The 15,844-nt window shown below is 32.8% G+C and overlaps 1 protein-coding gene across 3 annotated transcripts in view; it reads right to left on the reverse strand.

The window, feature by feature from the left end:
* LOC129942510 (dynein beta chain, ciliary) overlaps nucleotides 1-15,844 on the reverse strand; it is a 64,053-nt gene that overhangs the window by 31,469 nt on the left and 16,740 nt on the right. For all 3 annotated transcript variants that reach the window (XR_008781049.1, XM_056051492.1, XM_056051491.1), the window contains exons 18-24: nucleotides 13,625-15,010; nucleotides 12,620-12,886; nucleotides 11,492-12,546; nucleotides 10,172-10,628; nucleotides 7,351-8,453; nucleotides 2,235-2,820; nucleotides 684-932 (exon numbers count right to left, since the gene is read on the reverse strand). Coding sequence is in view for 2 of the 3 variants with exons in the window: in XM_056051492.1 (XP_055907467.1) it covers nucleotides 684-932; nucleotides 2,235-2,820; nucleotides 7,351-8,453; nucleotides 10,172-10,628; nucleotides 11,492-12,546; nucleotides 12,620-12,886; nucleotides 13,625-15,010 (5,103 nt within the window). In the remaining variant the exon portion in view is untranslated. The remainder of the gene's footprint in view (nucleotides 1-683; nucleotides 933-2,234; nucleotides 2,821-7,350; nucleotides 8,454-10,171; nucleotides 10,629-11,491; nucleotides 12,547-12,619; nucleotides 12,887-13,624; nucleotides 15,011-15,844) is intronic.

Here is a 15,844-nt window from a genome sequence, read left to right on the forward strand (position 1 = left end):
ATTGAATTATAATTTTGACTCAATAATATACTTACAGCGATACATTTTTGTTAAATAGTAACTAGTAGTATAAAATTTCAATTTGATTAAGAAATTTAAGAAAAAGGCTTGTAAAATTAGGCTAAGTTTGAACTACAGACTTTATTGCAATTGTCCTACCCGAAATATGCTTTCATACGTTTATGAACACAATTAATTGAGTGCATGAAGCCATCATATTTTGTTTCATTATAGAAAACGTTTACATAATGAGAAATATTAATTAATTGTAATTTGAAAAAATGCATCCAATAAAGTATTTCAATATTACTAAGCTTTGACGAAGAAACTGTTTGTGAAATCATTACACAAAAAGTTAGCAGACATAAGAAAATTAAGAAAATCGAAGAAGATGGAAAATGTTTTTGAGTATGAACACTTTTGGAACGTTGTTAAAAATTCCTTTTTCAAAAAAATAAAAATTTGATTCCAACGATCAAGGAATTTTCGGATGACATTTTTCAATGTATGACTTGCGAGGTCTACATTTCTACAAGTATTGCGAATGTTTTGCGAAAGAAAAATAAAAAAATTCGTATTCAGTGCTAAGGAAACTAAATTATTTTACTATTATAAAAATAATTAAGTAAACAAAAACTCATATTCCCTCCTCTTCCAATTTGCATGCAAATTCAGCAACTTACCTTCAAGGAATCTACTTGGCGAGCACATTTGGCTAGCTTAGACATTCCACTCTCGAGTCTTTTAATACGACAACAATGCTCACTATTTTTTTCAAGCAAAAGCTTACGATATAAGAAGATGTATTCCAAAAATGTTTTCGGGGTGGTATAGTTGAATCGTTTTTCATTCTGGAGGTAGATTTTCGAAATTTGATTCACTGTTCCGTGAACGTATGCCATAAAGTGGGCAATAGGTCCAACTATGTTTGCCTGTTTAAATACACGTATAGCAAAGAGTATTAGTATTAAAAAACAGTGAATTATGCCTCCTGCAACCCTCCCCCTGCTTGAACTACTTGAGATACTATTTATCGTCGTCCATATCTCTGGAAATAGTAAAGGTTTTGTTGTATGGTGGCGCTACAGTCCTGTCTGAACTAGGGCCTAACTAGTCAAGATATTAATCTCAAATTAATTTTCTGTGTTCAAGTACCTGGCAATTTAAAAAAAAGTGAAATCTTTTGTTGACCTCAAATATCATATAAACCAATAACGACAGTTTCTTTAATGAATAGTTCTATTGTATAAAGTGACGTGATACCAATTTCGTAAATTTTGAAAATTCAATTCAATTAAGGTTTTTGTTTTGAATCAACATGATTCATCCAAGTAACAGTTACAAAATAAAACTTATATCATCTGTACTAAAAGTTGGTAGTACCTAATTGATTTTCGATTCAGATATGATAGTGCCTTCAAAACAATTGTATCTAATAAAAATAATATTTTTAACGAGTATTACAGTTTTTAAAAAATCCAATAATAATTGTTTATAAAAAATTAGAATTATCAAAAAATACTGCGCACAATTGGTAAAAACTGATGCTCGATTCGAATACTTCGTGATTGACTTCAAGATTATTTTTTTTAATAGCAAAATATCGTTTTTAAGGTAAGATAATGTTATTATTTTAATAATAAAAACTTACAAAAAATTCTGTTAAAATTGATAAAAATAGTTTTTAGGCCAACATTGAAGGGAACAAACAGGTAAATTCAATTGACAACTTTTTTTTTGCAAAACACAGAAACCTATAAAAACAACAAAGAATTTATAAGAAACTGTTTTTGATTATTATGAACATACTAAAATAAAATTGTTAAAGTTTTAACAAAACCGACAGACGGGCACGGATGGAAACTTATCAGCACAGATAATATTGATATATTGAATTCAGGGCACCAAAACTAGAATTGGTGTACCTTAAATTTGTGAGAACTATAATTCTAAGGATTTGTTTTACACTTTTGAAATTATAGCTAAAAAATGCAAAAAGTAATACGTTTTAAATAACATTAACTAAATGTTTTTCCGTTACCAATTTTATATAAATTTTATATAATATAGAGATATGCGTTATGTGCACTCAAATACCATTAAAACGGGGATTTTAAGGTGAGACACTTATCTGAGTTTAATGTATTTACTAACTTCTTGCGGTATAACTAATAAAACATAATATACTGAAACATATTGAAATAACTAAATAATTTTTGATATCTTTTATTTACCGGCAAGGCCATATCGATTTCTGATAAAAATTTCTTTGATACGGACTGTAATGCCGTAGTTGGCCACTCGTGAAACCAGTCGATGCAGGTTCTACTTAAAATTGCTCGAAATTTCCTGACTCTTATTCTTAATGTCGGGCCTACAGGCGAAAAACTAAGGACCATCTTCAGCATTCGGCGAACTTTGTTAATGAAAAAACGCCAGCAATTATCCTTCGTATCCGTCTGCCCGCTTTGTTTCACTTCATTGCGTATTCCGTTGTATATTATTTCAATCTGGTCTTCACTAAAAAGCTGCGGAATATCTCCTGATGCAAGCATGTCGTTACAAAGTGTTAATAAGGCTTCATTTGGAATTTGAGCATCAGATATTAAGAAAACAGAAGTGACATTTTTCAAGCCAACTTTAATATAAAGACTTGCGATATCTTCTCTCATGTCTTGCAGCCCATAACCCCTTTTTATTTGCATTTGAAACACACTTAGTGCCGATATAAATGAAGCAAGTTGGGCAAGTGTTTGTTTGCCCGAACCTCCAACGCCAACCAGGAGTGCATTGCCAGAGTTTTCTAAAATTCGGTTGATTCTGTAAAAAAAAATTTGATTTTACTTTTTCACTTAGTTATTTGAATACTGGATTTTCCAGAAGTTAATTCTAGATAATTAATAATATTTTGTTGCATTAAACACATTAATAAATTTATTCGTTCATTCAAAATTATTTGCCTACGTGTGTTAAATCTGTTTCTTTAAATAAGAAGTAAAATATGTTTCTATTTTAAACAAATTAGTACTAAATTAATTCAAAAACACAACTAACGATTGGAAAATACTTGGCAGACATAAAGTTCTGAGCCTCACCTTTCATTTGATAGCAACTTCATTAGTAATGCCCGGGGTCCAAAATTTGGTCGTCTCCTTTGACGGAACCGATTAAATTTAAACCAAGAGATAACATTCTCTTTGTTTAGAGCGTCCGAAGAATGTATGTAAGTAGTTAGTTAGTTTAAATATTGCATTTGCATTAAACTTGTTAACCAGATAAAACAATTCCATAGAAAGTCAAATAATAAGCAGTTTCTCACTTAGCAGAAATGACGCATTTGAAATTGATTTCTTTTGTTTTGACACATTTGGTGATAAAACCTTTCATATACAAAGCTACCGCCAACGACTCGGCATCCGGTCGCCCTAAAAAGTTTTGCTCATGAGAGTACTATAGTTTTCATACACAAAGATAAAACTATGTGATTCTCTGCCGAGCAATGACACAAATTCCATGAAACAAATTTCAAAAAATATATCAAGTCAGACCAATAACTCGTCATCGAAATCCATACAAAATAATGTTCATTCTGTTAATATTACTAAAAATAGCTCCAAAATGATCTTCCAACCATATCCAAACGAAGGCGACATTCCGGAGTCTTTCAAGATGGGATCTTACTTCTTCATCGGACTGAGTACTGCTGGAATTCTATTCATATTGATTAAGATTAACAGGATGCGACTTTCTCGAGCAGAAAGAAAGTATGGTGTTCATGGAGAGCGTACCACTCAGGAACTGACACCACTTCCGATCGCTATCAAAGACGACAGCTATAACGAAGACGATACAGTCTTCGATATAAATAGACAAATAAGGGTATCCTAACTTAAGCGCTTGAGTTAACAGATTTGCCTCTCTCTTTCCATGATAATTTATTTAAAAGAATACTCAACCCCAAGCTCATCTACGTCGTGATTATCTTCTAACTTTTTCATTTATTGGTTCTTTCTTTAAAAATAAAAACTCATTTTGAAATTAAAAAAAAAAGGTTTTAGTAATACTTAATTACGTTTTTTGTTTGTGTTTTGTAAATTTAAATTCTGGCATACCATTAAATCAATATCAATATACACGCATAGAAAATCATTTCGGGAACGCGCCTTGATTTACAATCTTCAACAACAAGTCCAAAATATAATTGAAAAATTTAAGGTATTTAACCCCGTTCATTACTCAATACACCGTATTTTTTATACTATGTAGTTTTAGAGCTGATACTAAAAGATTATTTATTTTTAACTATAAAAATGCAAAAATACTTTGTTCAATACCGCACAAGTCATTTCAGTGAACATATAGATAGTCGATCAAAAATAATTTTAAGTAAATCGAGCCATTCGGTGTCAAACGTGAGTCGAGGAAGAGAACAATATCAAAGCATTGTCGAATATGTTCCTATTGGCAAAGTCAGATCTTATTTAAGATGGCCGCCGTATAATCAAAGGGTGCTCTTATTTGAAATCGTCATTTCGTGAACGGTCATTTCGGACATTCCCGGACATGATTTGACGTATTTTCCTTGAAAAAGATTTTGTAGGTATTGTTTTCATTATTGCTTATTTAATATAGATACACTATACACCTATGTTATAAATTAAAGCATGTAGGCAATTACAATTACAAAGTGTAATATTTCTCTAAAAATAAAGATCTAAACAAAGTTTATGTAAGTTTAAAAATGGCCCAGGTTAGGTTTACTAAAATAAAAGAAAGCATTTCCTTACATTCTTGAGAACTTACTATTGTAGATAGATTATAATAAATGCCTGCAAGCTAAAATTTCTTTAAATTATGCGATAGTAGGTAGGTTTGTTTACTATATTTTTATATGTGTACAAAATTTAACATGCATCAAAATATTTTATTTCGCTATAAATTGTCATTTGTCAATAATTGTGTAACCAGCTTTTCAATTGCATTTAGTATCAATCAACAAATTTGTTTATTAAAAAAAACATCGTTCTAAGACTTTGAAGATTTAAACTTCTTTATGCTCGATTTGAAAACAAACTATAAGAAAGGATTAGGCGATTATGTGCTTGCCTATAATAGTTCAACTTATAATTCCCTAATACAATTCTCAAATCATCAAAAATATAAAATCTCAATCAAAATATAAAATTTCTCCAAGGAATCGCAATTCACCTGCTTTTGTCTTATCATCTTTGTACAGAAAGTCTACCGTTTTGCGTATGTAAAAATACAACCAAACACAAACAAACAAATGTGTATTCCCCTCGCACTCAGACTTTCGTTAGTTCACTATAGTCTTTCTCTATTGCAAATTATAGCATTTATAAGTCTCCCGACTGCAATCGATTTCTCCATTAATGCCTTCGCTAGACGTTCCACAAAAATTATGTAGATGCCGCCCTATTCGACTTCCACCATGAGAGTACTATCACAGATAATAAATATAATAATAAATAAATTTATTATCTGTGGTACTATGGTTTTCATATACAAAGCTACTATTACTACATTTTTTTCGGGAAATGGAATCTGGAATTTTAGTATGTACCACAACTTCCACATACAATCCACAATTGTTGAAAGCTTTAGATACTCACTTCTTAAAAAAGCTTTTGTTTCGAACGAAATGGTTCATGTTCAAGCTTTGTAACGTTAACAGCTGATGTAAGCGTGCAAGTATTTATTTCATCCCTTTATCAATATAAAGTCATTATGTCTTTGTACATATATGAAAAATATATGAAATACACAAGGTTATTGTTTTAATTTTCCGTTTTTCATATAAAATTGGATTGATTCAAATAACAAAAACAACATTCAAGGACCTTTGTATGGAAGCTCTGTATATGAAAACATATAAAAAGATGGAATCAAATGGAATGAAGGAAATTTTGGCTGATAAAGTAGTTATCTCTATTACTCTGCTTTCTGCTTATGGGAATAAAAATACTATTTTCCTCTCTCTCTGGTAAATATCTCCACTTCGCGACACCAACGCCAAAAATGTGGCTTGTGGTCGCACTAAAAGTTTCTGCTCATGAGACTAGTATCACAAATAGTCTGTATATATTCATAAATGTTTATACATATATGATTATTTGTGGTTTTCATATACAAAGTTAAAGGCATTAGTGATTAATATCCCTATAGTGAATCACATTACATTGACTGCTTAGTGCGGTTTACACGCTGCTATGTTGGGTTGGCGTCATTGGTCCATATTTCGGAAAGAAGGAGCTGCCATAGTAAGAGCCTCGTTTTGTTTTTAAAATTCATCGGTTAGACATCGTTTTTAACAAGACGGTGCAACTTTCAAAACAAGACTTTAATTACAATTAAAAATGTTTGAACTGTCAGGTAAGATTTTGTTAAATTAAAAATCCGAAAGATTATTACTTACAAAATGCAATCGAACCTAGTTTTATTGTTTTGAATGAAGAAACAACAGGAAAACTAAGTCTGGTATAATGCTTAAATAGGTTTCAAAAATTAACCAGTAGTAGTATAAAAATCATGAACTTACAGTAACAGGAGGATCCATTACAGAAAATGATCCATAAGAACCAAAAAGTTCAGAAATTTGTGTAAATTAAGCTCCCCTTTGTGTAATTTTTCTGTTTTCGACATGTTGTCTAAGTGGCTCCTTGTTACGTAAGTACGGAATATATAGATTAATCAAAAATATAAAATTTTGAGATTTTTAGACACATGTCAAGAAATTATGGAATGAATGTATTCAATGATTGTACGACCGACCAAAAAAGCGATAACGATTTTGTAAAGAAAAATCAAACTTTTGGTCATATGTCACTTAAATAAAAATTCATGAAATGCATTTGAGTTGTTCAGGTAACTTCAGGCACTCTCAGATTATTAAAGGAAAGTGGAAGATCTATTACGCACAATATTTCGGATAAAATATGCACCTTGTAGAATTAAAAATTTTAATTTGTAAAATAAAAACAACTACATAATTTGTTTAAAAAATTGTAAGTCCACTAGAATATGATCGTCCATCAATCTGCGTTTAAAAGATGTAAGTATGTATGTAGCACTTTCACTTTTTGCATGGGCTAAGTCCTCATCTACATATTAAGAATATTAGCATGAGTTGTTTCTATCAAAGTTATTACCTATTGTACAACTTTTACAAATTATAAACAGAAGAACCAACCCGAGATTTCTTTCCCTACAAATTAAAACATTTACCTTCATTTAGTAATTTCCTCCTAAGACAAGAAAATATTAAGGTTCTTAAAATCTATACTGATTCTATTTATATATGTAGGTAATTATTTAAAATTGCAGACTTACCTGCAAACATGCAACATAGCATCCTCAAACAGAACTAGGTTAATATATCCTACTGATTCGTTGTAACTCGCCTTAGCTTCGTTCAGTAATTGGTAGAGTGCATCCCAGGTTGAAATGGGTAGATATTTCTGGTCCACTAAAGATTGCCCAAAATGGCTATAAATAAGGGGCTGTGCAAACACAAATTCCTCGTCAAAATCTTCAAAATTCTTTTTGAGGACATCTCTGATAATGACATCAAACGCCCTTATGTCATGTTGGTCCACAAATCTGTCATGATACACGCGGAATGCCTCATGCACATAGAGACGCACTAATTCAATTGGTTTTGTGCAGGTGGCTCCCAAGCAGTTCGCAAGACCCTGGTAGATGTTAGTCATGTCATGTAAATTAAAGATGTAGTGAAACTTTAATGCGGTTGGGAGAAAAGCATTTTCAACACGACATTGCAAACACACGCTCACGTTAACCAAAAGTGAGCTGAACGATCTTAATTCTTTGGAGAATCCATTAAGTGGGTTGTCGAGATGATGACTGAAGATGGTTGAGTAAATTCTATTAAGCGCTGCTTCATTTGGTGTTTGCACAGAAAAAACACAGAAGTGGCGTTGAAGCCTGGGATCTATGGTAAAGGAGCCAGCTGTGGGGTTCATGGAGGCAACAAATTGGCAATTCCGAATGTCCTTCAAGGCAAGACGACTGCGGTCATACCATTGCCGGTAGTCCATAAACTGCCGTATAATTGTGTGGGGCTGGACAGTACCATATGCATCAACTTCTGGCATATTCAGGTCATTTATGTAGTAAATCAAGTGCTTGTTTGCATTCGGCCCATAACATCTACCAGACTTCTTTTCAAGTGGTTTGTCGAGGACCCTTTGGAACATTTCCGAAGTTGTGTAGAAGTTGAAATATGTTGTTTGTAAGATTCGTTCCTGGTGCGAAGTTTGCCTCCCCGAAGTTGTCTCGTTGAAAATGTCCCTAAGAATAGCACCCTTGCCACATCCAGAGGTACCAACCAGCAATATTGGGAGGCTACGCTTTATTAACAGCTTCAGGAAATATTCCAAGCAAATGGTATCAGCTGTTGGCACCATCAAATTCTACACGTAAGGCAACGAATGTAAAACAATTATTTATGTATAGAATATATCTTTAACTATGTATACACATGTGTAAATACATTAGGGTGACTCAATTTATTTTAACTACAGATTAATTATTTAAAAGTAATACATATTAAACACTTGCATGATTGTTTTTTTTATTTTTCACCTATTAAATACAGTTGCTTTAATTTCTTGACATATTTTGAAGAGAATTTAGGAAGTTGGATTCAAAGCAAATTTAACATTTTTAGAATACTGAGTTACAAAAAAGTGGTGCGATTAAGTTTTTATTTTATTTTAGACGAAAGGAGTAAAAACTCGAAAAGTTAAAATGACCATTGAGGAAATCTCCAGGGTAAGGTGATTGTTAATAAGCAACAGTATAAATAATCGAATTTGAACAATGTAAGGTCATAATGTAATTGATATCTGAAAAGATGTCACAACAAAAATGTCATTTTCAAATAAATATATTCATTCCGAATAGAGCTACCAGACGCTTCTAGAAACTACTGGAACATTCTCTTTGTTAGCATTTTTGCTTAAAGAAAACATTCTTGTGGTATCCATCAAAGCTTACGACATTCAAAAAAACAAGAAATGTAAGAATGTTATTCAAACACAGCTAATTTCGTACTTTTGTATAGATATTTTATAAGAATCAATGTAAAATTTCACCATAGAAACAATGAATTTTGACAATTCTAATCACCTTAGCCGATTCCACTCAAGACCTTGTTATTATCTACAAATCTACATTCAATAAATCTCCAGGAATAAATGTTAATTGCCAAAATTCTAAAAATACCTTTAAGTCTCAACTTTCCAGGCACGTATACCGACATGATTGCAATTTTGGCAGATTCAGGTCATTCACATGTGATACCATGGTAACGAATATGGTGAATAAGTTTTTGTTAGTTGCAATCGAACTATATTTTCATGAAGGTTGTCGATGCCTTTGTTTAAATGGTACTTCAAAATCGAGCTGTTTTTTGAGATATTTAATTCGCACGATTTAATTACATAAACCTACTTCACTACTTGAACATCCTTGTCTTGGAGAATACGTCTCATACCTATGGTGCTATGTCAATCAAAGGTCGAGATTTTGTCTGCTCTCGCCAAACGTAGAACGGTTTGAAGACAATTGAATGAGAGATATTTTTTGGTACAGTGCAGTGCTGTGGAATTCGCATTAGCAAAGAAATTGAGCTATTCATCGTGGTAAGATCGATTAATGTTAATGCAAATGTACCTATCCTGAGCCCGTCATGAATCCTATTGAACCCAATTATGACATGCTGATATGCAGCTCTGTTTCTTTAGTTTGCGTTCGTTTTGTAAGTTATCCTTTGAAATTTTGTTTCTGAATAAGAATCACTTACGTAAAGTTGTTTCACTTATTGTGTTACTCTGTGTGTATTATTGCAAAGCATTTTCTTGACATAATATTAAGAAGGTGGAAAATATAATTTTAACTTGCAAATGTTTAGAAAATAGAAAAGATCGATACAATTTAAGGTATCAAGCTTCAACTGAAGTATTTGACTTTTAATCTTATCGCTGCAATAAAAAAAGTTGAACAAAAAAAAAAAATTTGAAACACCCTTACATAAAACATAACATATATGTATATATGTGCATGTATACATATATGCACAATGGATACATAAATGTATATCAATAATATCAAACACTTTTCACTTAACCTGCAAGGCAGTGTCTGGCTGAACTTTAATTTCCTCAATTTGTGTGTCCCATCGATGAAACTTTTGAGTTAAATTATCGGGGAAGTAGTCGAAGATGGTGCCATGCGATGGGAATTTAACGTCCTTGAATTCACTCGTCCACCATTTGTGGAATTCCCGATGCCAATCTATAATGTTATCCTTGCACAGTGCTGAGCCGAATCCCCAAATTGCAGCGAATGCGAAAATAATCTCCAAGGTGGTTTCCATAAACTCAGCCTCAATTCTTTGATTGCTATCCAATAGACTCCCTAATAGGTGGCAGGTCATTTGGATCATTGCCATTTCGGTGATAGGGATTGTCTTTCGGAACTCTTGGCTTCGGTTTACCATACTGGGAAAGTATTTTTCAAAAAAACGGGTTAATAGACCGCGTTCAACTATATCCGGGCGAGTTTCCAACCACGATGACACATAACTGCAAGAATATTAATTTAATTATTTATAGAACATATAAGTTATTGTCTTATACAATTTAATAAAAACGCGTTATTTGAAATAAAAAAACTAGTATATTTGGAATTTGTTTATTTGCTTTTATTTTTGTTTCGTTTAGTTTAACTTATTTTGTATTTAGTAATAGTTGTTTGTCTTAGAGTGTAAACCCTATTGCTGAACCCTTTTGCTTCGCTCGAGAAGAGAAACTAAACTTTATTAAAAATGTATGTACGAAAACATGACATTTATTATTCATTTTAACACTGAATATTATGCATATGTTCTTCACTTCTGTAGGTATACTCGATAGCGACATCTACCTGAATAAATTCAATGCAATCAACTTTTACTGATTTTTATGGCATGTGCGGCATCAGTTCAGAAGGAAGGACAAACAGTTTTTTTTTTATTTAATTTTGGAACAAAAATTACTTAAGAGACGAAAAATGCAGACTTTTATTTGAATTTAGTAATGACAGTCGCAAAAAACAATTATTTTCGTTTTAAGACTTCATACTATATATAATGCAAAATCAATTTGGATAATTTTGTGATCAAAATTTACCTACAAATGGGAAGATAAATACGGGATCGGTATTCAATCAGTAAGGTTGTAAATGCTGATCACAGACAACCATTAAAAGTGGGAGACTATTTTACGGAAAACTAGAGCAAAATATTGAATTTTTGCTTTTTTTTGTAGATATTTTAATTTATATCGATCTGAATATATATGTAACTTATAAAGGTGTATATATGTATGTATGTATATGCAGATCAACAATGTATATCATTTAAATTATATTGTAATTATTTACTTCATAATTTAGTAGGAATACTTACGGAAACCATCCCAAGTCTTGTGGGTTTATGTAAAGTACTCCTGCCCTTGATACAGTTGCAGGTGTCGCGGCTTTAAGATGCCCAACCTCAAACAGTAATCGCATTTCTTTTGACAAAACAATTCTTTCATTGCTGGCTAATGTTAAGACCTTGTTATCGTCCATTAATGTATTTAAACTTTCAATCCACATTGGGTCAATATCACCATCTAAAACTATCCATTTAGGGCTATTAACTTGATCTCCCTTGATGTTTGTTTGTTCTCGCATTATTGACGAAAATAAACCGTCCTTCCACTCCCTTGTCGTAGCATTAACAACACCAAAAAGTTCATCACTAGACATGGCTTTTGGGTTCAGAACACTACACAGTGGCTTCATTTGTTGAACAATATATGTTTGCAACAGTGTTTGCCAAATTTTGGTTTTACCCGTTCCAGCGTCACCAACAACAAACACGGAATGTCTAACATTTAACAGTTCTTGCAGTTGTACCACTTTCATTAGAAAACTTTCTTGTGGCTGTAACTTTAATTCATGTGCTGCTTTTCGAACTGCCTTTTCAAAATCGAAAAATCGCTTACGCGGTACTTCAATTGCTGGAAACAAATCCCCTATTAGTCCCATAAATATGGAAACATCCTGGGTAACAATTTTTGGTATATTGAAGTCCCGCAACGCTCTCATCAGCACTTGATCCTCTGGTCTTGTGTGGTCTTCACGTTTGAGTCCACCGGCAACCACCAACACTGACTTAATGGCTCTCAAACCCCAATCGTAGTGATCTTGCTGTGATAAAAGTTCTCGACACAGAGTATATAAAGTAATAAATTTCCTCGCCAATAAACGAGCTTCTTGAAATCCTTCTGCAACTAGCATTATTTCGCAAATAAGTGCGAAATCCGGTACAATCATTGCACATGGACGGAACAACATCTTTAAGTTCTCTGGGAGTTCAGTACGTCCGGCATAGCCCGGATTCATGGTGATGAAAATACCCACAGTACTAACCAGAGAGATATTCTCGCCCATGAAAGCAAATTGTGTCTTCTTCATCTGAAAATAAGTGAACAATCACATAAATTGGTATTGCAAAATTACTTTGCATTCGTAGCCCTGCAGTGTGTACCTTTATTGCTTCTTGAATGCTTTTCACCTGCACTGCAACCACGGATAAAACTTCCACTGATATCCGGTTAAATTCGTCAAAGCATCCCCATGCACCGGTCTGTGACAGTCCTTTATAAATATTTCCACAGGACTTGTAGTCCATTTGTTCGGAACAGTTGAAAACGTATACCATCACTCCCAATGCTCGACCCAGATCCTTTGTGGTTTCGGTTTTTCCAGTTCCAGCTGGGCCGGCGGGTGCACCACCCATTACCAGATGCAATGACTGATGGCATATGGAACGAAAAAGAAATATTAAAAAATAGAAGGTAACTTGTGGTCGAACTAAGGTAGAGCTTACAAAAAATACAGTTTTCTACAAAAAAAAAATCCGGCAATACAACACTACAATCCATACATTAACAGGTCTTCACACACTCTGGACTTTATACTGCTTGGTGGTAATGCATTAAAAAAGGCTCAATCAAAGACTTTTTGGAATAGTAAATAGAGAAAAGACTGCATTAAAAACTAAATAAGCTCTTTCATTGCTTATGGTTTAACCTGTATTCTATGAACACGTGAATTGGAAGCGATTAAAACTGCAAGGTTTGCGGTATTTCTTTAAAATTCTATAGTATAAAAGCGTTTGAGGTAGGGAACTTTTTGTTTTCAAAATCCTTCTGGTGTTTAAGATAATGTTGAATATGTAAATTAAGGCTTTTATGAGTTATTAAAAATAATTAAGTCCATTATCGTCTAGACAATTAAATAGCCATGTATCAATCAAACACACAAATTTTTAATGTTTATTCGCCTATAATTTATTTTTTGTGGCATTGCCAAAAGTTAATATCGAAATTTATTTATTTCAAACATTATTTATGACCAGTCGTCCCTCATACGATATACCTAAGGCACTTAAATACTTCAGATTAAGAGTCATAGTAATATTGTGGTGTAGGTTAATAATATTACCTTAAGTTCTAATTAAATTCAAAGTAAATATATTGTTCAAGCTTACTTGTGTCAAAGTAATATAGCATCTATCTGTGAGCGGTGTTATAACCAAACGTGAAGTATTTCCTAGGTATTCAAAATCGTACTGAAATTCAGAATCGCATATATTCGCATAACAGTTGTCAACGCTGTCATCCCATCTGTGACGAAGCTGACTTTGCCACTGAAAAGCTAACGCATTTTCAACTTTCTGTTGAATTATTTTCAAGACTACATCTCGATTGTGCACATCGATAGTACATATAGTCATAATTTTCTGTCTATCACCTGGTTTAAGTTCACGCAAAAGTAAATTAATGAGAGTATTAAGCTGAGCAATTTGATGCTTTTGAAGATCCTTCATAGCGCTCTCATAGCCTTCCTCCATCCAGGCAAAGGCTTTATTGACTGCTGATGTCCAGCCGATCTGACTGCAACAAAGCGCAACTTGAGCAGGCCAATCCAGAAGCCAGTTCTCAGTAGATCTGCAAGTTATTTCCTTGAGTGCCTTCTTGAACAGTAAATATAGAGTTGTCTTCATTTGTTTAGTGATTTGACTGAGCCAATATTCAACTTGCCCAGTGCATTCAACTGCATCTTCAACGAAATTAACATACTCATTATTTTCTTTAGAATGCATACCAATTGCAGTATTTGATTGTTCATTCAAGAACTTAAGGAACAAAATAGAATCGTATAGTTTTATTAGATGTCGACAGACCGCCCTGGGAGAGTTTCCATTCGAAAGTATATCGAGGAGGTCCGTTGATGATATGAAATAGAATCTAGGAAATGCCAATCGTTTTGTTTCTAAGTAATCACAAAGCGATTTCTCGCAAATATTCAACTTTTGTTCCAATTCCCCAAGAATAGTGTAAATTTGTTTATTTTGTGCTACACGAACAACCAGCTTAACTGATTCGACCTTCTTTAAAAGATGAATGAATTCAGAGTCAATTTCCTCGAAGCGTTCTGCGTCATCAGGCAATTGCGTTCGAATATCTTCAGAGCCAATGAAAATACTTTCTAAATAAATCCATTTTCTTTGCACATCGAACCAACGTGTTAGGACCAAATCCACATTGGATAGAATCTCTTGCCAGTTATTAAGTTTCGGAAGCAAAAAGTCGATGTTTTTTGATGTGGATATGTTCTGCAGCTGCATTTGATTATCATCCAAAGTTTCTATTAACTCCTCCGAGACTCGAAGCAACTCTAGTTGCCGTGGCTTGTGTAATTCACTGTTGAACTTCATCTGGTCCCAAGTTGTTTTGATTTCTTCCAGAGCTTTCGTAACTGTTATTTCCTTAATGGCCTTGTCAACTGTACTTTTGACTTCCTCGTCGAATCTATGCAAATCCAAGGAGAGCAAGTCTCGTAATGTCGTTGTTTTGTCGCAATGGAATTTCATCTGTAAAATTTTGTTAATACTTTCTAAATTCATTGAGGATATTATAATGGGGTAAAGTTCTAATGATAATTAATGAGTCAAAATATCTTAGCATTAATATACATAAGGAGCACGTTCTGCATATTGGTGTCTTTAAACTTTTCATTTTAATTTTCAAACTAACAACTGTAAGTTTACATAGAGGAATGAACATTTACAACTCACTTACAGAAATAGTTAGTATTGTTTTGAGGGACATGAGTAGTAGGGTGAATGCTATCGCTCCCCTCATTACTTTCAAGAACTGTTCATTTAGAATGTTGAATTTGGTCTACTAAATTAGATCAATTTAAACAAAAGGATAAGGAAAATATTCTTCTGTTTTTTTAATGTCAGGACATTTAAAAGTTACATTTTTCAATACAAATTGTCCATTCTTAAATAAATCATGACTCAAATATATGCTGTATTGAAGAGCAATACTAATGAAGAATTGTTTTTCTTTGTAAAAAGTTCTTAAGGTATTTTGTAGTTTCTCAAAAACTAAGACACACATTAGCATTCAGTTTTCTTTCTTTTTTTTCTCTTGAAAATTAATAAGAGCATCGAAGTTTGAAAATAAATATACTTAATTCCGTACAATTTAAAAAAAATACTTTGAATTACATTTTTTTTTTTGAAATTTCAAGATTAAATATTAATTTTTCAAAAGCATTTGCTAAAACAACTTTGTTTAAAAATAATGTTTGAAAATGCACTTCTAGCTTTTTTAAATGCTGTAGAAGACTCTGTACGTGTTATGTGCTGTTTGTCTGTTTGAAGTCAATTTTAAATTGCCCATGTCTCTAAAACGGG

The sequence above is a fragment of the Eupeodes corollae genome, chromosome 1 (genome assembly GCF_945859685.1).
Source record: "Eupeodes corollae chromosome 1, idEupCoro1.1, whole genome shotgun sequence".
NCBI classification, from domain to species: domain Eukaryota; kingdom Metazoa; phylum Arthropoda; class Insecta; order Diptera; family Syrphidae; genus Eupeodes; species Eupeodes corollae.